Below are 24436 nucleotides of genomic sequence, written 5' to 3'. Positions count from 1 at the left end.
GAGGCCATGTCTCAGGATAGCTGTGGCCAAGGACCGTTTAGATCGGGTCCGGGGGCATATAGCTGTTTTGACTTTTGACTTACTCGGCCGACTCGGGTGAAGAAGTGTCGTTGTCGGGATGAAGTATATTCCCTTGTCGAATTCGTCCCCCGGATGAGGTATGAGGCATTGGTTGATTCTTTTTGTTTCCTTTTCCTATTCGGCCCCTTTTTTCCCCCTTTCCCCACAGGCGGCAGCCGTCGAGGCACCTGGCAGAGGCAGGCGCAACGCAACGACGGCTCTGGTTTCGTCATTGCCTCATCGACCCCTGCCTGGCACAGCCTGGCACAACCCAACCTGCCAAGCAGCGCGGCCTGCACCGCAGTCTCGCATACCGCTTCGCTGCCTCTGGAGTAAGTCAGGTACCTTGGGTTAGGTAGGTAGGTAGGTACCTCTGGTTCGTCGGAGCCGATGCTGGGCAGGCCGCGAGCCCTGAGGCAACAATAAGTGTGCTGGGTGAACCTGGCGGACTGGCGGACTGGCGGACTGGCGGACTGGCGGGAGTGATTGTCCATGATGTCTGGTTTGCTGCATGTTGCTGACAATCTGAAACTGGCCAGAGCTTGGAGCCTGTCTGTCAGATGGATCTCGCTTGGAATCAACTCGCGGGTGCATTCGCCGGGGCGCCATGGCCAGGCCAGGCCAGGCCGGGACCCCAGGGCTCCACCAGCGCCGCGGCCTTGGCGCTTCCCCTGTGGATTGCTCGCCCAGGCCTGGGCTGGCGGGCTGGCCTGGCTTGATACAGTCTGGTCAAATACATTCATGTCTGGTAGGGACCAGCGAATGCCGGCGGGTCACGCCAAGCTCTGCCGCCCCGGGGCCACGACCCCTCGCGCTCGGGTTCAAACATGTCGAGCCTTGTTTGCGTGCGGCTCGAGCTACGTAACCAACGTAACAACGTTGCAGCTTGGGCAAGGCGGCGCCTGGTTGCTGGTTGCTGGCTGCTGGCTGCTGGCTGCCGCCACTCATGCCCCCGTTCCCAGGGTCTGGCTGTCGTGTTGTCGTGCCGTCTCCCGCCGAGTTTCCACCAGACAGATGCCAGACAGATGCCAACTGGGTGCCGCTGGGTGCCGCTGGCAGGCAGTGAGGAGAAACTCCAGCTCCGGGGCCATGCTCTGTACAGGCTACAAGGTGAGCGGGTGCGCGGGCGCGCTGATGTCCTTGTACACGGCACATGGCGCACGCTGCATGCGCCACCCATGCAACCACCCATGCACCCGCTGCCAACCCCCCAGTGCCCACCCTCCTTACCCCCAAACCGCGCAAGCGCAAGCCTGTTGCAAAGCAAAGGGCAAAGCCACAAAATCATCGATGACTGGGGGGGTGGACGCACCCGCATTTGACGATGCTGTCATTCTTTGACGAGGGGAGATGGGGATGGTGCAGGGATTTTCCGCCCTGGTGCGAGCCGTCAAGTCGTGACTGACTTCAAGTGCGTTCCCTGAATCACCCACCACGGCTTGCCTCCCCCAAGTGCCCAGGGCTAGGAATCCAGGGCAAGGAATCACCAGTTCCCCAAACACTTGGGCTCCGGCCACCTACCCGCGCGCCAAGTCTCTCGACAAGTAGCCGAGAGCCGTGCTGCTCTGCTGGGGGCTAGACTGCTGCACAACCCTTTTCTTTGTTCCCTGCCCTTCTTGGTTCCCACACTGGTCTTGGAATCAAATCCAGGCGCGCCAACGCGTGGCGGGTGACAAGGCACCACGCTAGGTGCGCGCGTCAAACGACTTGATCTCCCCGGCACCCGAACGGACGAGGCCACAATGCAACCGATTAAACACGGCATGGCATCATGGAACAGCGGGACGTGAAGGGGGTGTGCCGTATGACGGTGTCCCAACGTACGTGGCACACCCGATGTCCAAGGGGGACACCTCCCACTGATGAATGCAAGGAATCCATGGTGAAATGACTCGGCTGAGGGGGCTGAGGGTGGGTGTGGCTGGTGGGATGGGATGGGATGCCATGGGCAGCCAGCCTGCCTGCCTGCCTGGTCTCGATTGAGTCGATTCCCCAGGGCCCAAGAGGGCAAAAAGACTCGGAGCAAGCAAAAGCTGGGATAATGACTGCAATGACAGGGGGGTGGGGTTTTTTTTTTTTCTTTTTTTTTTTTTTCCCTCGATTTGACGCTTTCCCTCAATGTCTCCGGTTTCCCCCTCCCCTTTGCAGCAGGCCGTTTTATCTACCTCTTAATTTATTAGCTACCTTTTTTTGCGCTGTCGAAACCTGAAGGAATCAGATCCACAATCGAATTAGGTCTGCCAGACCAAGCCAAACCCTTTTGAGACCATGCCCCCCTCCCTCCACCCCATGCCTCTGCCACCTGCTCATGTCCACATGCACGTACACACACACACACACACACACACACACACACACACACACACACACACACACACACACAACATACACACACACAACATACACACACACACACCCATGGCGCACCCCAGCGGGAGCGACAGGCTAGTGCGTGTTGTGCAGTGACCAGCTGCGACTGGCCACTGGTCTTTGTGCTAGCCAGCCTGGCTGGGCTTGCGCAATGTTTGGCTTGACCTTCTCGAGCAAGGCACCCAACAACCGCTCCACGTCGGTAGGCATGTACGACCCACCACGCACCTATTTCTGTTTTTTTCCCACGATGCATCATGTCTGCCATTAGTTTGCCAGGCCGACTCTTGGCGGACCAGCCCGACCGGTCCAGATGGCGGGGGGGAGGCGGATGCACAAGACGGGCTGAGGTCGAGGGAGGCACATCAAAGTACATATAGGTAGCTGGACAGGCGAACCAGAGCAAGCCCCTTGGCTAAAGACTGATTGGTTCCCGGATCAGACTGATCAGACTGAGACTGGGGGGAAGAAGAAAGCGGGCAGATGCGGATGCTTGGAGTCTGGGACCTACCTAGGTGGTATGTAATGTTGCACGTTACGTACTGCGGAGTAGAGTATATGTAGCCTGCCTCGGGTACGCAGGTTTCTGGCTGGTGACAGGTAGACGTGCGCTAAGAAGAGGACATAGGATAGGACATCAGGTACGGAGTACTTGACTTGAGCGGCAAGTGCGTGCCTGAGCACACCGTACCAGACGTCTGATGGTGTCAGTACTTGCAGTGGGCCCTGGCACCCTGCCGCAGCTGGCGCAGCTGGCAGCTACACGTTACTGAACTGCCCAGCCAGCTTGCCTGTCGCCACCAAGACTGGGTCTGGTTCCTCGGGTATGTACTTTACGTATGTACCGGCTGGCAGTGGCCCTCTAGAGGAACTACTCCGTACTCTGCTCTGCACTGGCGCGACCTGGAGTCCCATGCTTGACCTCTGCCGGTACCTTGGCGCCCGCCCCCCCCCCCCCTCCCCCCACCACCACCACCCTCCCTCCCCCAGAGAGCCCTGCGAGAATTGTGGATTTTCATCTCGCTCTTGAATCTTCACTCACTCGCTCCCTCACCTTGATTCTCACTTTTGCCTCGCTCGCCCAGTTCAGCACGACAGCCTTTCGATTCGCCTTCAGCCCCCCCACCGTCCTGCCCGCGGCCCTGGTGCCTTTCTCCTCCTCGTCGACGACCTCAACCCCCCTTTCCCCCCCAGAGACCACCAACGGCCGTGCCTCGCAACCCGCTCCCTCACGGCATCGCCAAACCCGCCAGCCCGTTCTTCCCGCCATTCGCGGCGGCGCGCCTCCCTCGCTCATGGTGGTCAAGGAATTCCTCGACTCGGATAGGGTCAACTTTCTGATCTGGAGGTTCGTCTGCCCACACCCACGTCAACAAGGCCTGGAGAGCACCCGGGCCCGGCCCCTTTGCAAAACATGCATCTCTCTCGCCGCGACGCTGGTGTGTCGGCCCTTTCAGCGTGGACATTTGCCTCGACTGCTTGCATTATTTACTTTTTCCCTTGCATTGCCGTCCTTCGTCCGTCGTCCGCTGTCCTGTGTGCCTTTGTGCTCCATTCCATGTCTTGGCTCGCACCCTCGAGACTCCGTCATCCCCGGCGCTTTCCCCTTTCCTTTCCCCAGTCTTTTGTTTGCTGGTCATTGACATCTGGCTAACCCGTCGTGCACAACTGCAGGTATCTTTTGGAAGGGAGTACGTACACCAAATTCCAATATCTACATTTTCCTTTTCCTTCTTTTCTCGTTCCTTTTTTCCCCTTTTTGCCTTTTTCTCCCCTCCTGGCCTGCGCCTGCTTTGCTTGCCTTTTCCTGCAATTTTTTTCTTCGTCCTTGATTTGTTGCCTGCACCGCCAGGGCCATGCGCACTCTCCGGCATGTTCATGCCCATCGAATCCAGGCTTAGTATTGATTTGCTTACTCCTCCCCCCTCCCCCCCCCTTTTTCTTCACCTTGCAGATTATCGCGAAACAGCCGCCAAGTTCCAGAAAGAGTGGCACGTGAATGAGCCACACCGAGATTTTGCCTTTGCACCTCATGTCAAGGGCCACGCACTGGTTTCCATTGTCAACAGAGGACTATTATACTATGCTTTGGAACGCGATTTTGCCCTCAAGCAGGTAGGTCCATTCTTTTTTTTTCATCATCTCTTGCTGCCTGCTCCTGCTTTTTCTTCCTTCCCCTTTCTCTCTCTCTCTCTCTCTTTTACTCCCCAAAGAGAAAACCGCTAGTCTGATTCGCTTGTATTGCCTTTCCTTTTTCTCTTGACCAAGTCTGGCTCGTCTGCGCACATGTCAAACTGTCCACGCTGCTGGCTCGGCTCGGCTCGTCTTGTTTTTTCCCGTCTATATTTTAGATGCCTTGGGTTTCTCCTGCACGCAAAGACACTCGACATTTCCTACACGTGAGAGTCTGGTCTAACTCGCAAATCTCGTCCCCCAGTTGCCTCGTGATGCGGCCAGCGCAGAAGTAGAGGCGCTGCAGGTCGGCATCTTTGGACCGCTACGCTCGCAATCTCTGGCCGAATTAGATCAGGGGCATCAAGGAACCGCAATCAGCAGCGCCGGTGATTTGGAAGCCTCGCGGAAGCGCCTTCAACAACAACAACACCACCTACCAAATGGCTCGCCGGCGAAGCGACCGCGCCTCAGCAATGGCTACGCCGATGCATCGGCAACACCAGCGCCACTGCCAACGGCAAACGCAAGCGCAAGGGCAATCGCATCCGCACCCGGTTCCGCACCTGCTCCACCCGCTGTACCCGAGGCTCCGACGACTTCCGTCACCACGCCAATACCCATGCATGTCGACGACGCTTACGCTCATCAACCGTTGTCCGAGCACCCCCACGATGGCCTTCCAGACTCGAGTAACAATCACGCCTATCCATCACCGTTGGAAGGCGAACAATCACCGCCAACCGTCGTTCGCACAGACGGCCCTGAGCAAGGCACGCAGGTAGACAAGGTTGAGGAGCTGCTACCCGACACCACCTTTATCCGCCTCATGGACGACGACGGCGCTGTCTCCGAGTCCGTGGCTACGCCGACTCCCACGCCAGCCAGCGCTGAGAATGCGCCGGTGCTGCTGCAGTGCGAGTGGAACCCGCGCGACCCTTCGATTTTGGCCGCTGCCGGAACCGATGCGCTGGCCCGCGTTTGGACCATCTCTCGTTCCACGGCTCTCGAGCCTGGCCAGGACCACGTCTCTCCCAGAGCCCACACACTACTTGACCCCGAAACACCCCGGACCACGACTGTGACGGCCTTGTCTTGGACGTCTGATGGCACCGCCATTGCCGTGGCTACCGACTCGGGGTCCGTGGCGGCGGTCAGTGTATGGTCGGCCGACGGCGTTCACATGCAGACAATGGAAGTATCGGAACCACCCGTCATCAAGCTGGACTGGAACCCGAGCAACACCGCCTTGCTCGCCATTTCGCCGGAAAAGGGCGGCTCCCTCATCACCGTATACTCGTCCGCCACTGGAAACGGCTTGACGTATAGTTTGCCGGGCCACGACATTGCCGCGACGCAGTTGGACGCCACGTGGACCAACGACGTGGAGTTTCTGCTGACTGGCGGTGATTTGTTATTGTGTCTTCGCTGCACGGAGTCGTCAATCGTACAAGTGCGAAAATTCGAAACCAAGGAGGATGATGGTTTCACACAGGTGCTGTTTGATTGGCGGTCGAAACTAGCGGCCACGTCAAGCGACAAAGGCATTCTCGATGTAAGTCTTGGAATTTAAAAAACCCTGGCTTTTCCAAGCCAACACGACCCATGCCGGAGGCGAAGTCGAAGGGGGTGGGGGCAGCGGTAGAAGACGCAAAAACGCGTGAGAGGGGGAGAGAGTCGACTAATCAAATGCCATGCAGCTCTGGGATGAATCGGGTCAAAGACGGTCTATTTCGGCGCATCAAGGAGCCATCACAACCATGGCATGGCACCCTCTACCGCCCGGTCAACCCGCCCTTGACGATGAGCGCCTCATTGCGACTGGTGGTGACGACAGCGCGATTTTGATCTGGAACGCCCGGAGACCAGAGTCCAAAGCGAAATGTTTCCTGACCATGGACTCTCCGATTGTGCGACTTGCCTTTACCCCCGACGGAGCGTTTATTGCGGGTGCCACGTCGCGGCAAGTACTGATATGGAAGGTTGGCAATCACTCGCTGCCAAGAGCGAGCTGGAAGCGACCGCCGCATCCGGGCTGGCTGAGCCCGAAGGGTTCCTCGGACTCGGAGGAAGAGGACGAGCACTGCCTTTGCTGGGATGTGAGCGGCAAGAAACTGGCGTATGGCTCCAACAGTAGGGTAAGTTGGCTCAGAGGGACAAAGTTTACAGACGGACGTTTTGGCTAACTTTTCTGCCCCAAGCTTGCCGTGATCAACTTTACCAGATAGCCAGCCAGCCGTGCGGGCGACATGCGACTCACTCCCAGCAGGGCCTGGGCCACTTTTTTTTTTCTTTTTTTCTTCTTTTTTCATCCCGCATTTTTCCTTTGCTTTCCCTCTTTCTATAACTTGCGACAGATATGATGGTGTTGTACGATATACATATAGTATTGGTCATGTGAGGGACGGACAGGACAGCGTGCACAGAAAGGAGCTGGGAGCCTCCTCGACCCCCTGAGACATTACAGTTCCGACGTTGGACGCGCGGCGTTTGGCACATGCAATCGGCTTTACTGCCGCCTTGGAAATTTCGGTGGTTTTACTCACGACGGATTCAAATGTCTTGACGCTCGAATTGCTACAGGATACATGGTTGCACTGGGTTTCATTTGTATAGGAGCAGCTTACCCTGCCGTCAGACGTGGTGCCCATCGGTGTTGCACCACTTTTCTTTTTCTTTTTTTTTTTTTTCCCTTGTCAAGCAAAAAAAATCATGAAATGGGGCAACTGGGGTGTTTTGGACCAGTTGCCGTCCGTCAGGGATGCGATGGGATGGATATAGTTGGGCTGGTGCAGGTTGGCTCACTTGTATCATCACGGTAGGGGGGCAGGCAGGCAGTCGGGAGGCAGGCAGTCGGGAGGCAGGCAGCCGGGACGCAGCAATGATTGGATAGAGCAAGCTACATATGTTTGGATTCCAGCGCGTGCTGGCTCATTGGCGCGGGGATAAACCGGATCAACCGAATCAACCGTGAAGCAAAGCAACACCCAACCGCCAACCGCAAAGCCCTGCACAGGACCGACCGACCCACTTGTCGCGGACAGTCAGTTTGGCTCGACCCGTCGCTGCCCGAAGTGTGTGCGAAGTCTCCAACACGACACGACACAACTGCATGACAGACAGCATCATCAACCTCCATTCCACCCGAGAGAGCATGGCATCCCCCGCGGAGCCCTTCACGCCCGCCATGCGCGACCGCCAAGCCCGGGGCAAGAACCCGTACAAGCTCACCAGCAGGTCCGTCCGTCCGTCCGTCCGTCCGGTCCGTCCGTCGCCGAATGCCCCCTTTTTGCCCGCCCCCCCCCCTCCCAGAGCCAGCGCAACGTAGGCTGACGCGTCCGGCTTCCGCAGGACGGAGAGCTTCCAGGACCGCGAGCGGCGGGACTTTGCGCTGTCGGTGCTGGACAGCCCGGAGCAGCTGATGATGTATGCGCTCAGCGCGGGCGATGTAGGTTGTGCAACTGCAACGATGGGGGGCGGCGGGCGCGGGCGCGAGCTGACGGTCGGTAGAGCGTGCCGGGGCAGCGGGTGCGGTTTATGAGGATGCTGTGCGGGTTTGAGGGGTGATGGTGTGGTGGTGCTGTTTGTTGACTTTGATGGTGGTGGTGATGGTGATGGTGGTGGTGGTGATGGTGGTGATGGTGGTGCTGGTGATGATTCTGATTGATGCCGGTGCTGGTAATCTAGATTAAGGAATGGCAAGCGGATGGCCATTTGGCTACGCGTTCACCCGGACCACGCGCAACATCTCGAGACGCGTCAACTCCTACTTGACCAGCCGCCCCTTCCCACCCTCGCACAAGCACACACACGCACACACAAGCACACACAAGCGCCACGCACGAGCACCCACAGGTCACGCATGGCTACGTCCGCAGCGTCCAACTTCCAACTTCAGCTTCAGCTTCAAACCCAGCTCCGTGAAAACTCAATTCATTCTCAACAAAGGATACAACCCCCTATTCGGGTACACCCGCACCAGCAGCCACAGTGCAAACGCCCAACGCCAGCCCAATGCGCAAACCGGAAGCAAACCGAAAGCAAACCACCCCCCGTCGCAGCAGCTTCCTCAGGCGTACCTCGCGCTGTGCGGGCCGCGCGCCAGTGGCGGCGGCCCCGGCGGATACACCGGCGGATACCCCGGCGGATACCCGCCGTGGCCGGGGTGCGGGACCAGACCCCCCGACGAGGCCGCCGGGGCCGGCCAGCCGGTGCTCAGCATGTCCGGGGCGCCGGGGGTCGGGCTGCGCCGGCGACGGCGTCGGCGCGCGCACCGTCTGGCGAGGCCGCAGGCGCAGCTGGCAAGGGCCACCGCCACCAGGCAGCCCGCCACGACGGCGACGGGGATGAAGATGGCCTTGTGGTTGGCGATCCACTGCCCAATCTCCTGCCAGGTCGAGCTGCCCTGGCACTGGCCGGCGGCGCAGCGGCCCCCCGCGCCGCAGCCGGTGCCGTCGGCAAAGTTCTGGTTGTACCTGACGCACTGGTTCGGCGGGAGGCCGGGCCACGAGCACGACAGCGAGCAGTCGCTGGCGTCCGGGCAGGCCTGCGTGTTGTTGCGGCCCGTCAGGCTGCTCGCCATGTGCTGGCACTGCAGGTCGCGCGACGTGCACTGGCCGGACGCGCACTTCCGCCCGTCGCCGTCGCCGCCGCCGCCGCCGCAGGCTTCGCCGTCGCTCTTGTGCTTGTCCTCGGGGCACGCCGCCCTGTCGCCCGGGCACGTCTCGGCCACGTCGCACTCCCCCATGCTGGGCCGGCACACGGCGCCGCTCGGGGCGAAGCGGCACTGCTCCGTGCAGCAGTCCTCGTTGCCCGGGTCGCACTGCGCGTTGGCCGCGAACTTGCACGTCTTGGCGTCGCAGCACCTGTTGCCGCCGCAGCCCGCCTCGCCGCCGCAGTCGCAGTCCTCGCCCGCCTCCACGATGCCGTTGCCGCACCGGCTCCCAATGTCCGCGCTCGTCTCGACGTTCTTGTTGTCCGTCAGGCAGTTGCCCTTGACCATGTTGGACCGGAGCCCCGCGCAGATGTTGCCCATGCTGCAGGGGGAGAAGTCGGTCACGCCCTTGCTCGTCGAGGGGTTCATCAGGTACTTGCCGCCCGCGTCGCAGTGGCTCTTGCTCAGGGGGCAGCAGGCCTGGGACGATGCGGCGGCCGGGCACGTCTCCGGCACGCAGTCGTGGACGGCCCCAAACGTGTGCCCGGACTCGTGGGCGAAAATCTGCCACTCCGTGTCGGCCCTGACCACGATGTTGGTGGCCGCGACCGTGTCGTTGGTGCCGCTGCTGTCCCTGTCCCCTGACGGGCCCGAGGCGGATCGGCAGAGCATGCCTCGCCACGCGAGGCCGACGGCGGTCTGCGACGCGCACGTCGTGAACAGGGTCCAGTAGGCGTTTTCGTCCCGCGACTCGCCGCGCCACTTGGAAAAGCTGTTGAGCCGGTCGTTAATCGTCACGTTGTCGCTGCACTTGACGTTCCATGGCGTGCTGGCAGGCGCAGTCCCGGTGCAGCCTCGGTCGATGACGGTGAGGTTCTTGATGGCCAGCGAGATTTTAAAGGTGCGCTCGTAGATTTCCGACGCCTTGTTGACGATGCTGATGATTTGCTTCTTGACAGCGTCGGTGCTGTTGAAGGCCGAGAAGTAGTTGCAGTCCGTGGCGACGCCGACCAGGGCAATCTTTTTCGTCGTCGGACAGCCAGTTGTCGACCCGATCGAGTCCAGCAAGTTGAGGCCGGTTCCGCCACCGCCGCCATCGTCGATTTGGCGCCCAAACAAGGACCGATAGCCCGACGACCTGCCGTCGTCTTCTGCTTGCAGTCCCAGGTTGCCGTTGAACTCGAGCGAGTCTGCGGAGCAACGCGAGGTCCCTGCGGTGTCTCGCTTCAGCTCTGCATTATGCTCGTCGTCGTCTGCGACGTCCGAGTCGCGCCAGACGATCATGGCGTCCGCTGCGGCCGAGGGATGCACGGCAGGATCCCGGTCATCCTTCATGGCCTGGTACTCTGATCGGGGAATGATGTGGTGGTTGTCCCCGTCGATGCGGAAGGCGCCGTCGAACTGGGGATGCGGGCCGTCTCGGTGAATGGAAAGGCGAGCCCAGCCAGCCTTGGACCATCCGTCGATCCCTTGACGTTCTATGAAGGCGTCCCCACGGTAAACCCTGTCTTCGGACCGAGGGACCCTGTTCACCTCTCGCACGGAACCATTCTCGTTCAGATGGGTGATGGCAAAATCTTGGTGAAGCACGTCGTGATTTGGTTCCAGGGCGAGCCGGATCCTTTGCTGGCCATTGTGCAAGGTAAATGTGAGGTCAAATGAGGAGAAAGCGTGGGCACGGTGAGAGGGTGTGTGGATGACGGCTTCTTCGACTGTCGTGATGTAACGGACAGGATTACGCTTTATCGAGTGTGCTGTTGCCGCGAAATTTGGTAAGTGGGCAAGCAATTAGCGAGGGAAAATTTCCACAGCCTGGCTATATTTAATGTGCCGAGTCTTTTTCTCACCCGGTGTGGTTGGAGCCAGCAGCGCAACACTGGCCAAGGCGACGGCGAAGGATCGTAACACGGCCATGGTTCACCTCGCTGGGGAGGGGGACAAGAGCCCCTCGATGGCAGGGGGGGGGGGGGGGGCGGCTTGCGCGAAAGATGCAATGAAGCGCCAACTCATAAATGGTTACGGAGTGTCGAAGTGGTGAGGTAATCCAGTCTTGGGGGAATATCGTCGGTCGGCGCGTTACAGCCCTAGTCTAGCGGGTCGATCGATGATGGGAATCTTGGACGGTTAAACCATGCAGTTGGCGAGAGAATCTGGGATCGGAGCGAGCGAGCGAGCGATCCCCTTGGTATGAGCGCCAATTGTTCAAGCGGAAAGGAAAGAAAAAGGAAGCGAAGGAAGCGAAGGATGTCTCGAGGTTCCGAGCTTGGAGAGCGTGCGTGACGCGGGCGAGAGGCTAAGCAATGTAAATCGGGCTGCCGAGTGAGGAATAGGGGTGAGGCGGTGACGGCGGCGCGCGCCGAGTCGAGTGCGCGGGAGGCCATGGCAGGTGGCAATGGCAGTGGCAGTGGCAGTGGGCAGTGGCAGTGGCAGTGGCAGTGGCCTTGGCAGGTGGCAGTGTCATTGTCAGCTGGCGCACCACTCATGTCAAACAGCCGTCAACGCGAGCCGCGCGTCTCACCAAGAGCAAGTGGCGGCTCTCTCAAACTCCAGCTTGGCGTGGCGTGGCGTGGCGTGGCTCGGCGTGGCTTGGCGTGGCTTGACCTGGCTTGGCTTGGCTGCGCTGATGCTGCTTGGCTGGCTGGGTCACGCGGCAACCAGGGCCTTTGGCCTTGTCGAAGCGGCACGGCTGACATTTGGACATGGTGAGTGACCCAGTCAGTCGTCTTCAGTCGTCTGGTCCGGTCCCTGCCAACTCCGCGCTGGCCTCTTGTCGAAGCGTTCCCCCCGCCGCTGCGCTTGGTTGCGTTGCGTCAATACGGACTGGCTCCGCACCGACTGCCAAATCCAAATCGCCCTGCGTCTCTGCCAATGTAAATTCTAACCTTGGCACAACTTTTCCTCCAAGGCGCCCAGGTCCCCAGGTCCCCAGGTCCCCCGCTCGATCGGCGGCAAGCCAACATTTGTCAGCAGCAGGGAGCCAATCAGCAATCAGTTACCCCAATGGCCGCCCACCAGCGGAACCTCGGAGAAAAGAGCAGCCCTGTGGTGACGGATCCCTTTTTAGAACTCGTCAGCTGGCTGCAGTCGACTCCCCTGCCAACCGTAGGATAATGTTGTTTTTCCAACATGCATCTAGGGAGCAATAATCACCAGCCCGTCTCTTACCCACGGTAAATGGCATTGTCCCAAGCCCCGTCACGCTTTCGTCGCACATTATACTCCACCCAGACGTAACACTCTGAAACAAAGGCCATTCATTCATTCATTGCCCCCCGTCAGCCATGTGTTTCCCATCCCCTCGAACTCGGTTCGCCAGTTGACGCACGCCTTGTGCCTGTTTTTCTACCCCCTCTTCTTGTGCTCTTCTTCTTCCTTCGTTCATGTACTTTGCCGCCCGCATTCATCTTACATTTCACTTGGCCTTTTCATCGTGAACGACCATGATGATCTTGTCAACAATGGTAGGGTCCGAAAGCTGTTCACGCACAATTAGTCGCACGTCGAGTCAAGGACTTTTGCGTCTTGACAGGAAAAAAAAAAAAAAAAAAAACTCACAGTAGTGATATCGCCAAGTTGGTCTTCCTCCCCAGCAAGAATCTTCCTCAAAATCCTGCGCATAATCTTGCCGCTTCGGGTCTTGGGCAGATCTGGCACGACGTGGATGGCCTTGGGCGCGGCAAACGGGCCGATGCTCTTGCGGACCTGCATGATGAACTCTTTACGCAGGGCATCGTTGATCTCGTTTCCGTCCTTGACAGCGACAAAGGCATTGACGGCTTGGCCGGTCAGCTCGTCGGCGACACCGACCACGGCTGCTTCGGCCACGGCGTGGTGCTCAATCAGCGCTGCCTCAATCTCGGCAGTAGACAGCCGATGACCCGACACGTTGACGACGTCGTCGACACGGCCACGAATCCAGTAGAAACCCTCGTGGTCACGACCAGCACCGTCGCCGGTGAACTGCGAAAGGCACGTCAGTCACTGCACCGCTCCGGCACAGGCACAGGTCAATAGGCTGCACGCCTCGAGCAACTTACGTAGTAGCCCTTGTAGACATTGAAATACGTGTCCATGTATCGCTTGTGAGCGCCGTACACGGTTCGGGTCATGCTGGGCCAAGGCTGCTTGAACGCAAGGACGCCCTCGACGTCATTGCCGTGAATCTCTTCCCCGGAAACAGGATCGATGATGACGGGCTCAATGCCGAAGAAGGGGAACGAAGCACTACCCGGCTTGGTAGGCGTGACTCCAGCCAGAGGAGTAACAACGTTGGAGCCCGTCTCGGTTTGCCAGTACGTCTAACGAGCTGAGGTTTTAGCATTTGCTCCCCCCCTTTGATTCGGCGCGCAAACAGCAACGAAAACATCTACTTACGTCGACAACGTGTGCCTCTTCCTTGCCGACTACTTCGTAATACCACTTCCAGACTTCAGCCGCGATAGGCTCACCGACGGAACCGAGTACACGCAGATGCTTCATGTTGCCCTTGACGTGCTCATCACCAGCGCGCTTGAGCAGTCTGAGCGCAGTGGGGGCCACGTAGAACTGGGTGACGTTGTGCTTCTCGATAATGTCCCAGTATCGCGAGAAGTTGGGATAAGCCGGTGTGCCCTCGAATACGACGGTGGAGACGCCCAGCAGCAGGGGGGCATACACGACGTAGGTGTGGCCGGTGATCCAGCCGACGTCGCCCCCGCAAAAGTAGCGGTCCCCGTCGTGAATGTCGAAGACGTACTTGCCGGTCAGGGCAGCGCCGAGCAAGTAGCCGGCGGTGGTGTGCATGACGCCCTTGGGCTTGCCGGTGGAGCCAGAGGTGTAAAGCAGGAACAGCGGGTCTTCCGAGTTCATGACCTCGGGAGCAATGTAGCTGGGCCACTTGTCGAGCTCCTCATGCCACCACACATCACGGCCGGCCTGCATGGGAACATCAGCGCCGGTGCGCTTGAAGACGAGGACGTTGCTGACGTCGGGGCACTGCTTGAGAGCGTCATCGACGATTTTCTTGGTGCCAATGAGCTTGCCACCACGCTTGCCCTCGTCGGTAGTGATGACGACGCGCGAGCGAGCATCAAGGACACGGTCTCGCAAAGAGTCGGCGGAGAATCCGGCAAAGACGACGGAATGGACGGCGCCGATACGGATGCAAGCGAGGATGGCGACGACGGCCTCGGGAATCATGGGCAGGTAGATGGCGACGGTGTCACCTTTACGGACGCCCATCTGCTTCAAAGCCCAAGCCGCTTTGGAAACCTGGCGCAGCAGCTCGCCGTACGTTACGTTTCGGCCATGCTGAGGCTCGTCGGCCTCGTAGATGATGGCCACACGATCCGGGTTCTTGAAGGCATGGCGATCAACGAGGTTGTACGAGGCGTTGAGCTGGCCCTCCACAAACCACTTGACGTCGCCATCGGTCAAGGTGCCGCTGGTGACGGTCTCGAAGTCGCGATACCACGAGAGCAGCTCGCGTGCTCGCTCACCCCAGAACTTGGTGGGGTTCGTGATGGACTCCTGGTACAGCTCCTGGTATTCCTCAAAGCCTGTGGGGGTGAGGGGGTTGGTTGGTCAATGAGTTAGTCCGTGTTTGAGCGTCAGGAAAGCACGCCAAGAGAAGCACTAATCCGAAGGACGGAAGTGCGCCGGCGGCTGAAAGAAGAAAAGAACCGTTGGATAGCGTCAAGACTCACTGGCAAGGTGGGGTTTGCTGGGGTGCTCTTTCAATTGAGGAATCTCATGTCAGCATGCGGGGCAAAAGGAGTTGTCAATCGGAAAGCCGTTGCGGGAAAATTGTCTCAGACGCTGGCGCTTTTGGATGCGTTATTGGGAGGAATAGGAGCGGGTGCGGCACACTGGGCTGGGCGGGGAGGGAGCCAAAGTTGCAACACGTACTGGCGAGCATCTTCTCGGGAGGATCTGGCGGCACAAAAACCAAACGTCAGCTGGGGCCGGTCTGAAACGGAGGACCAGACGGCAGGCGGTTTGAGCACACGTACGGAAAGTGTCGACAAGATGCGCCTCGGCGACCTTGGGCGCTTTTCCTTCCTCAGCCATTGTGATGTGATGTCGACCACCTGGTTAGCCCGGGGCAGCAAAAAGGGCAAAGCAGACAGAGTCAAATGTGTTGGAAGATGTCTGGGTATTGCTGCGACGTGGGGCAGCGGTTGGAAGGCGGCGATGGAGGGATTCGGGAGTAAGCGTGGGGTAGCTTCTGCTTTATGTACTCTGGAGTATCAGGTGCTGCTGGGGGCATATGTATGTGTACTGGAGCTGGAGCTGGAGCGGGAGCTGGAGCGATGCTGGCGTGGATCTGGGGGCTGAATCTGCGTCTGCGTATTCCTGGAATTGATCCTTGCCGTCATGCCGTCCAGGACCCACGGGGTCAAGTCAACGCTTGCCTGTGCGATGGACGGACGAATCCAGGCGATGGAATTGAAGCTGCGAGGCGAGCTGGGGCGCGTACCGCACGCATCAAGTGACTGGACTCTTCAGCCTACGGAGCAGCGACGAGGTTAGCGGGTTAGGACCGGCCGGCTTCCACCACGGCAGTCCAACATTGGCGGGCAGGCAGACGTGACTTTGCCGCGAGAGCCAGCGAGGGGAAGGGGGAGACGGAACGAACTTGGAATACAGCCCGAGACGTTTTGCCGGGATTGATATTGTTCTGCAATAGCAACGCAGTAAACGCTGAACACACACAACACCCTGGAGACTGGAGGGTTGGTCGAGAGTCCACGGACGGAAAGGAAAGGGGAAAGAAAGCGGGGGAAGGCGGGGGGGGGCGTCGGATGAAACCTTGAAGATGATGTCTCAAGAGGGCAAGAAAGACGCAAAGGGCGAGCGCCAGCGGCGTTAGATGTGCGGTGCGGGGCTTTGGATCTGCACACAATACATGGCGAGCAGCAGCAGCTGGTCGGGAGCAGATCGGCAGCTGGTCGGCAGCTGGTCGGCAGCTGGTCGGCAGCAGGGACCTGGTTCCCGATCGCGGCCGGGGATCCGGAAGCTCCAGCTCAAGCTGCGTCTGGCCAAATGGCAAATCACACCGTGGACGGGGTTCGTCACCAAGGCTGGGCAGGTCCGTGCTGCCGACGAGCATTGTCTCCGTGCGGCCCTGGCCCATCCATTCCTTTTCCCCGAACCAGCGGTGCCCCATGTCGAGCGGCTAGCCGCGATCGTGGTGCGTTGCCGCGGGCTGATCATGTCAATGCATTGCTAGCAATTGAGCAATGAGCATGCATGTACATATGCATGTATGTATGTACCTGCTCCTCTGCGGGCCGGACCAGGCAGCATCAGCCGGGGGAACGGGAGTTTCTGACTGGTACGATGCATCGTCTCCCTGCCACCGGCGGTTCAACGTGCTGTCCTGTCCTGCAGAGCCCGCAGCGCCCAGCCGTTTCCATTGAACGTCCAGTCATGTCATGGTGCCACCACCCAGCCTCATCCCAGGACAGCAGGGTGGCACCAAGTTACAGCGACCCAGCCGCTGCAATATGGAAGGGGCGGGCGGGGCGGGCGGGCGGCTTCCTATGTCCTAAGCCGCGGGAGAGATGGGCAACTCCCGCACCAGGCCGTGCGTGCTCCCACCTCGACAGCCGGCCGTCAACCAGACCCTACTAAAAATATCGCGGTGATCCTGGTTGACGTTCCGTTGATGGCGTGCGTCTTGGAAAGCTTCCACCTGCAGTGCAACACGGACCTCGTCACAGCGCGTGCGCCTGCGCCTGCTAGCTCCGCCTATGCACGTCCAGGCTGGGCGCAGGTTTTCCGTCACACAGGCACGGAACGGAGCACCTGGCCCCCCAACCCCCCCCGGTTTCGACGGCCTGGCCGGCATGCACGTCTCGAGAACAGCACGCGCTCTTGGACGGATGTAATCGTTCGGAGAAGCTGAAACATGGAGGGCGCCGTTTAAAGTTTGCTGGACTTGCCAATTACAATACGGCCCAGCCGCCTAACGGGCAGTCAGCGGACAACTCTCACCTTGGACGCGCGACAAACCGCAGGGGGGGGGGGGCCGAGGGCCATGCCATGCGCGTCTCTTGAAAAGTCGAAGCGGGCCCAAGATGCAGCCGCCTGGACTGACTTGTCCGCGTTGTCATGAACAAGCTTCTAGCTCCAGACGCCATGTCTCTCAGACGAGGCCTTGACATGGTGCTTGGTGCCGTCTTGCTCGTCTTTTGGTGAGCTTCTCAGGTCAACATGCCACAACGGGCTGCCCGCAACCTCATCCGTAATCATCCCAAGCCGAGACACACGTGCCGTGCCGGCCATGCCGAGAACAGGGCGCGACGAGTTTGCCCTGTTTCAAGGCCCAAGGGGAAGCGTGACTTGAGACCGTCGTACCTAACCTATAATCAAGACCCGAAGACCCGACTCTCCGAAACGCCCTGTACTTTCACATGAATCACCCCAAGTATGCCTGCCTTACATCTCCATGCTCATGAGGTACATTTCAAAGACGCGCATAAACTTGGCAACAAACGCCTCCAGGTGGAAAATCACCTTTGTCCCAGTCTTGATCCGGTGCTCGTAAAACGCCGACCACTGAATCACCTCGCCCTTCAACCCGTCGTCGATAAGCGCCAGCAGCTTGAACGTCAGCGTCTTGAGAATCGTCGTAGCCGGTATGCAATGTGTCAGCAGGTCGTACAGCTTCGACCGCACCTGCAATATCCTGGCCGGGGTGTGCTCATCCATGATTTCCCGGGCAATCTGCCCAACCAGCGCCTCCCAATCTGCCGGCGGAATTGGCGTACTATCCGTCACCTTTTCACTAGACGAAATCAGCATCTTTTGCCTGGGCCATGGCTTGGAAGAAGATAAAGAAGAAGAAAAAGGAAGAAAGCGAGAGGACAAAAAACATACTTTTGCGCATAAACCGCCTCATACATCAAAAGCGCTCGTCGTAGATTCCTCCCACTCTCCACCGCTATTCTCTCGTGCAGGCCCTTGGTCACCTCCCAATTCTCCTTCTTAGCAGACGCAGCCAAAACACGGCATATCTCCTCGTGCGTGGGCGCAGCCACGCGCACCAGCAACGTTCTCGACCGGATGGGCGCAATGATGTTGGCCGTCGAGTTGGCGAGCAGGATCAAGCGCAGGTTGGGCGAGTACTTCTCCATGGTGCGGCGCAGCGCGGCCTGCGCGTCGCGCGTGAGCTGATCCGCCTCGTTGATCACCACCACCTTGAAGCGCTGCTTCGCAGACTGGTCCACCTGCTGCGTCTGCGCCACCTCCTTGAGCAGGTCCTGCACGACAACTCGGTCGTAGTTGCCGACGTCGGACGGCGTAATCTCCAGGTGGTACACCGAGGCGACAATGTTGAACTCGAGCTTGCGGTTGCTGGTGGTCTGGAACACGCGCGAGTCGATCTTGATCTTTTCGACGCCGGGGCCGTAGAGCTCCTTGAGCGTGGCGACGATCCTGGTTTTCTTGCCGGCGCCCGAGGGGCCGTAGACGAGGAGATGGGGGAAGTCGCCGCTTTGGGCCTGTCCACGGATGGTTAGACGGACGACGCTTCTGGCAAGCCTGGCGTGGGCGGGCTGGGCTTATCGCGTACTAGGGCTTTTAGGCGTTGTGAGAGCTCGGGATGGTACGAGAGAGCTTCTAGAGACCGGGGCCGATGCTTGTCGACAATGAGAGCCATTGTGACGGTTGGGATGCCAAAGGGTGACTACGGAGTCGAGGTGCCCGTCGATTTCTTTCGAGGTTGAGACGCGTTGCGCGCGTTGAGCTTAGCTGGTGGGGGGCCCTGGGGGCCTATAGGTACCTAAGGCATGTACTGCACGTACCGCACCTTTACATTTGTACCAGGCGAATCAAGTGAGTCAAAAATGCAACTCGTCGGGTGGAAAATGAAGCTACCAGGCTTGTAGTGCTCTAATGGGTTGATTGTCATGAGTCCCTCCATAATACCACGTTCAATCCTGCAATACCGCCCAGAGGCAACGATTCTCAGAAATGGCCTATCTCGCATCGACTCCAAGCGTCACTTATACATGCATGTCTGTTTTACATGTCCGAATCAAATAGCTGCACAAAGCCATGGCAATACAACGCGGGAAATCAAGGCGAACGAGAAGCAGAAGACGTGCTGACGGGCTCGGCAATGGGAGTTGGGGCAACCTGTCTTCTCGGACGCTTCAAGTCCTCCAAAGTAACCCCATCCAGCTTGGTAATTCCGACCATTGGTGCCTCGCCGCTCTTTACGAATTCCCACTGGCCTAGGATTTCGCCATCATCAGTCAAAGCTGCGTTAACTCGTCTCTCACAAAGCGCAGCTCACCTGGCAGCTTGTTTCCAGCTAGGCGGAAAGCGTCCCGCGCAACCTGCTCGTGGATTTGGCCCTTGATCTCAAACAAAATCTGGCTCACGGCCATCCTTGTCGCCCAGTGGTCAAAAGAACCTTTTCCCTTGCCCATACGCATCTAGGCGACGTCAGAAAGGTAAATTAAAAAGGAATCAAATCCAGGCCACCCGTCAGTCGAGGCCATCCAAGGGGCATTTTTGCTCACCTCGTTACCGCTAACGTACACGCCCACATTGCAGCACTTTCGCTTGTAAAGCCGGTACTTTTCGCCGCGAAGTCGCACCTTGATTGTGTCTTCGGCCATCTTGAGTTGCTTTGCGCTAATCCTTCGGTGATGATCCGTCATGCGGAGCCCGTAATCGCCCCAGATGACGGTGGTGCCTTTTGTCGAGCCTCCTGTAGCCACTCGAGGCCTGCCTTTGGCCATTTTGTTTTTGCGGTCCAAGCTTGGTTCCAGCCATGTTCCGAGAACGGGAGATGTGGTTGAGAAAGTTCGGACGCCTTGAAGCAGCTGCCGGGGAGCATCGGGGGATTGTGTCGACCGCAAACTCGGGGCTCGCATTTGCCTACGAGGCGCGGAAGCGCAAAGCTTGAGCCCGTTAAAGGCACTGAGAAGCGACGACGACGTGGCAGACGTCATTGTTGCATTCGGTCGTGAAATGACTGCTTGTTGTTGACGTTGTTGACGAATCTCGGCATATCTTTCGGAAAAATCTCCCTCGGCGTGGTCGTGGATGCCATGTCTGAAATGAACGGCGGCAACAAGTCAATTGTTGCCCGATATCTTAGGCGGCACGGCACAGCCATGCTCCACAGGGAAGGCAACGCTTGTGCCAATTAAGTCCAGGTCGCGCAAGTCACGTACTGCACGTCATCTTTCGCGTCTGGTCCACCCACTAGGGGCCAATTATCCACGTCAACCGCGGAATAAAAAGACAATGGACCGGGCAGTTGCTACCAGATTGCAGGTCTTCGCAAGTTGTTTCTGAACTAACTGCCCTGCTCGACACGTCCAGGCAAGCTTTGCCTGAAGAACATCAAAAAGGGCGACAAACCCGCTTTTCAGTTGAGAGTCTGCACTGGCATTCAACACCACAGCCATCATCTACACCCTCTCGCCGCCATGCCTGACATCCGGTCATTCTTTGGCCCGAAGGGTGGTGCTGCTCCTGCACGTAAACCTGCGCCTGCGCCAGCCAAGAACGAAGATTTATCCAAAGGGAAACGGACAAGTAAGTCATGGTCAATCCCTACCGGGCAAGGCCCCCATGACTCATGCCAGCGTTTGCAATGTTTAGAAACTCGAAAAATTGTCGAAGACAGTGACGATGACGCTGAAACTGTAGAGTACGTTTCAGCTGACACGTGCCCACGTGTATTTGGATCGGCTTGGTGTTGACAAGGCAGCAGGAGTGTCAAGCCCGCGGCAAAAGCAACCCTTCGAAAAAAGACCGTGTATGTTTCCTTCAGTTCATCATAGTACGGCGTGGACTTGACGATTTGCTTTAGACGTACAGAGCCGAAAGGTGTGGTGACCTCCGCAGACGCATATTTCGCCTCAAGCAAGGGAAGCAAAGTTTCCCAGCAGGCAACACCAAAGAAGGCACCACAGGTCAAAGCTCAAGTCAAAGAGGAGCTCGCCGTCAGATCTAGTCCTCGAAATAAAAGGCCGGCTGTCGTTAAAGCGGAGCCCGCCGCTCCGAATGGATCACCTCGAAAAAGGAGAGCGACAACCGCGTACAAGCAACACCAAGACGATGAGGGTGATGCCTACATGGACGATGCTGATGAGGATGGTGACGACATTTTTGCCGCCGATGTCAAGGGGCAAAGCAAGCGTAAAGATGATGAATATGTTGAAGAGGAATCCGAAGAAGATTTGCCCAGGCCGAAGCGATCCAACTTGCGGGGCCAAGCATCCGCCATCCCAGATGCCGATAAAGGGGAACGTAGGGCGGTATCCAGGAAGCGAAAGTCTCCCATGCCAGAATCAGAAGATGAAGAGGAGGGAATTCCGCGAAAGAAGGCGACTGCCGCAAAGCCTCGAGCACCGCGTACGACGAAAAAAGTTGACGAGCCCGAAGATGCAGCGATTCAAGACATTATCGATAGTGTGACGACTGTCAGACCCCCGACACCACCCCCGAAAGACCCCAACGCTAAATTCGACTGGAGGAAGGCTGCCGCTGGGGGAGGCAATGCTTCTGTTCAACCCATGACGGAGGTGGAATTGCCCGAGGGCCAGGAGGAGTGTCTTTCGGGTCTGTCGTTTGTGTTTACCGGCATCTTGCAGACTATTGGGCGTGATGAGGCCCAGGCCCTTGTCAAGCGGTACGGAGGCAAAGTCACAGGCCAGCCGAGCAGCAAGACGAGTTTTGTCGTTCTAGGAAACGACGCAGGGCCGAGCAAGCTGGCAAAGATCAAGTCACACGGTATCAAGACGATTGACGAGAATGGTTTATTCGAACTTATCCGCAAGCTTCCTGCATATGGCGGCTCAGGAAAAGGCGCCCAGAAAGCTCAAGAAAAGAAGAGGGCCGAGGAGGACAAGGTGAAGCAGCAAGTTGCCGAAATGGAAGCCGAGGAGAAGGCCCGAAAAGCAGAAGCCACCAAGTCGGCTCAACAAGCAGCAAAGGCTCGAGGAACTCCTGCTCCCGCCCCCCAAGCCGCTTGCCAGCCCACTGCGCAGCTTCTGACGTCCAAATACGCGCCCACCCAACTGAACCACATTTGCGGCAACAAAGCTCAAGTAGAGAAGATTCAAGCATGGCTGAGGAACTGGCCCAAGGCCAAAAAGTACGACTTCCAGAGACGCGGAGCTGACGGCTTGGGCGGCGAGAGAGCCATCATCATCTCTGGGCCCCCTGGTATCGGAAAAACCACTGCTGCCCACCTTGCCGCAAAACTGGAGGGCTACGACGTGTTGGAGACCAACGCCAGCGATGCCAGAAGCAAAAGGCTGGTGGAGGAGGGCGTGAGCGACGTGATGAACAACACGTCCCTCTTGGGCTACTTTGCCCGTGATGGAAAACCAGTGGATGTTGCAAAGAAGAAGATTGTTCTCGTCATGGATGAAGTAGACGGCATGTCCGCAGGCGACCGCGGAGGTGTTGGTGCTCTTGCCAAGTTTTGCAAGAAGACCGAGGTGCCCCTGATTCTCATATGCAACGAGCGTCGACTTCCAAAGATGAAGCCGTTTGACCATGTTGCATTCGACATCCGATTCAACCGTCCAACAGTCGACCAGGTGCGATCGCGAATCATGACGATATGCCACCGGGAGGGCTTGAAGCTTCCGCCGCCAGTGGTGGACGCCCTGATCGAGGGCAGCAATAAGGACATTCGGCAAATCATCAACATGATAGCCACTGCCAAGCTTGATCAGACGTCGATGGATTTCGACAAGGGCAAGGCCATGACCAAGGCATGGGAGAAGCATGTTGTGTTGAAGCCATGGGACATTTGCCAGAAGATGCTTGGCGGAGGACTCTTTGCACCGGCAAGCAAGTCAACCTTGAACGACAAGATTGAGCTGTATTTCAACGACCACGAATTCAGCTTCCTCATGATTCAGGAGAACTATCTTCGGACAAAGCCAATGCTGCTGAGCGGCAAGGGCTTTACGAAGCGCGAGGAAAAGTTGAAGGCGCTCGAGCTCTTTGACCAAGCTGCGGAGAGCATCAGTGACGGCGATTTGGTCGATCGCATGATTCACGGGCCCCAGCAGCACTGGAGCCTGATGCCCACCCACGCCGTCTTCAGCACCGTCCGACCTGCGAGCTTCGTTGCCGGGCAGCTTATGGGATCGGGCTTCACGTCGTGGCTGGGCAACTACAGCAAGCAGAACAAACTCGGGCGGTATGTGCGAGAGCTTCATTCGCACATGCGACTCAAGTCTTCGGGCGACCACAACGAAGTTCGGCAGCAGTACATGCCGGTGCTCTGGAAGGAGCTTGTGGATCGCCTGCAGAGGGATGGCACAGATGCCGTGCCTCGAGTGATTGAGCTCATGGACAGCTACTTTATCACGAGAGAAGACTTTGATGCCATTCAGGAACTCGGCGTTGGTCCCATGATTGATGAGGATGTCCGCGTCGAGACAAAGACCAAGGCAGCGTTCACGAGGACGTAAGTCTCCAAATGCTAGCTAGCAGAATTTTTTGTTTCTTTTTCTTTTTCTTCTTCTTCTTCTTTTTTTTTTTTTTTTTTTTTTTTTTTTTTTTTTTTTTTTTTGTTCTTCCGTTTTCTTTTACCGCAGCCGAAACTGACGTGTACTCCCAGATACAACGCCATGAGCCACCCGGTTCCGTTTATGAAGGCAAGCAGTGTCGTGGCCCCGAAGAAGCCGGTCAAAGAAGCCCCGGACTTGGAGGAAGCCATCGAGGAGGAGGAAGACGACGGCGACTTGGCCGAGGTGCCAGACGCAGAAGATGACGAGGCAGACCTGAAGAAGGACAAGTACATCAAGCAGCCCAAAAAGAAGGCTGCCAAGAAGGCCACCAAGACTGCGGCAGACGATGACGGCGAGACCGAGAAGCCCAAGGGGCGAGGAAAGGCGAAGACCAAGGGCAAGGGGAAGAAGTGAGGCGTTGGCGGATCCGTGTAAGCAAATATATGTGGCCAGCCGGCTGAAACGCGCTGGAGTTGGACGTGCAACACGAGACGGCAGTTTGGCTGGGCCTGTGTAACTCGAAATGAAGACTTGGTTATTTGTTGATATCGGAATGAGAGTCGATCCCAGAGTCGGTCCCAGAGTCGGTCCCGGTTGTTGGGGTTTCAGCGGGCCCAAGAATTGCCCGGTCTTGTTCCATCCGTCGTGCAAGACGGAAGGGTTTGCTTGACCTTGGGGAAGCCGGAACGGACGACGGCGACTT

General features: G+C 58.1%; 7 protein-coding genes across 7 annotated transcripts; 3 read left to right on the top strand and 4 right to left on the bottom strand.

The window, feature by feature from the left end:
• Window positions 1-3725: 3725 nt before the first annotated feature.
• UV8b_08079 (uncharacterized protein) lies at window positions 3726-6830 on the top strand (the record flags this gene model as incomplete). The annotated part of the gene is made up of 6 exons (XM_043145576.1): window positions 3726-3778; window positions 4105-4121; window positions 4385-4545; window positions 4868-6157; window positions 6303-6740; window positions 6804-6830. 6 exons carry the CDS (start codon window positions 3726-3728, stop codon window positions 6828-6830), a joined length of 1986 nt encoding a protein of 661 aa, XP_043001511.1.
• An 884-nt stretch (window positions 6831-7714) lies between these two features.
• UV8b_08078 (uncharacterized protein) lies at window positions 7715-8169 on the top strand (the record flags this gene model as incomplete). Its single annotated transcript, XM_043145575.1, has 3 exons — window positions 7715-7839; window positions 7954-8050; window positions 8113-8169. 3 exons carry the CDS (start codon window positions 7715-7717, stop codon window positions 8167-8169), a joined length of 279 nt encoding a protein of 92 aa, XP_043001510.1.
• Window positions 8170-8671: 502 nt separating this feature from the next.
• UV8b_08077 (uncharacterized protein) lies at window positions 8672-11170 on the bottom strand (the record flags this gene model as incomplete). Its single annotated transcript, XM_043145574.1, has 2 exons — window positions 8672-11010; window positions 11104-11170. The coding sequence occupies 2 exons, from the start codon at window positions 11168-11170 to the stop codon at window positions 8672-8674; spliced, it is 2406 nt and encodes an 801-aa protein (XP_043001509.1).
• Window positions 11171-12668: 1498 nt separating this feature from the next.
• UV8b_08076 (uncharacterized protein) lies at window positions 12669-15304 on the bottom strand (the record flags this gene model as incomplete). The annotated part of the gene is made up of 7 exons (XM_043145573.1): window positions 12669-12731; window positions 12812-13216; window positions 13294-13554; window positions 13631-14793; window positions 14941-14967; window positions 15143-15166; window positions 15247-15304. The coding sequence occupies 7 exons, from the start codon at window positions 15302-15304 to the stop codon at window positions 12669-12671; spliced, it is 2001 nt and encodes a 666-aa protein (XP_043001508.1).
• Window positions 15305-17677: 2373 nt separating this feature from the next.
• Window positions 17678-18899, bottom strand: UV8b_08075 (uncharacterized protein; the record flags this gene model as incomplete). Its single annotated transcript, XM_043145572.1, has 3 exons — window positions 17678-18026; window positions 18119-18741; window positions 18813-18899. The coding sequence occupies 3 exons, from the start codon at window positions 18897-18899 to the stop codon at window positions 17678-17680; spliced, it is 1059 nt and encodes a 352-aa protein (XP_043001507.1).
• A 419-nt stretch (window positions 18900-19318) lies between these two features.
• UV8b_08074 (uncharacterized protein) lies at window positions 19319-20202 on the bottom strand (the record flags this gene model as incomplete). Its single annotated transcript, XM_043145571.1, has 3 exons — window positions 19319-19476; window positions 19539-19680; window positions 19768-20202. The coding sequence occupies 3 exons, from the start codon at window positions 20200-20202 to the stop codon at window positions 19319-19321; spliced, it is 735 nt and encodes a 244-aa protein (XP_043001506.1).
• A 483-nt stretch (window positions 20203-20685) lies between these two features.
• UV8b_08073 (uncharacterized protein) lies at window positions 20686-24147 on the top strand (the record flags this gene model as incomplete). Its single annotated transcript, XM_043145570.1, has 5 exons — window positions 20686-20794; window positions 20861-20909; window positions 20973-21017; window positions 21072-23690; window positions 23844-24147. The coding sequence occupies 5 exons, from the start codon at window positions 20686-20688 to the stop codon at window positions 24145-24147; spliced, it is 3126 nt and encodes a 1041-aa protein (XP_043001505.1).
• Between the last annotated feature and the right edge of the window lie 289 nt (window positions 24148-24436).

Source organism: Ustilaginoidea virens, chromosome 7, assembly GCF_000687475.1.
Source record: "Ustilaginoidea virens chromosome 7, complete sequence".
NCBI lineage: Eukaryota > Fungi > Ascomycota > Sordariomycetes > Hypocreales > Clavicipitaceae > Ustilaginoidea > Ustilaginoidea virens.
This window is presented reverse-complemented; position numbering and strand designations above follow the sequence as displayed.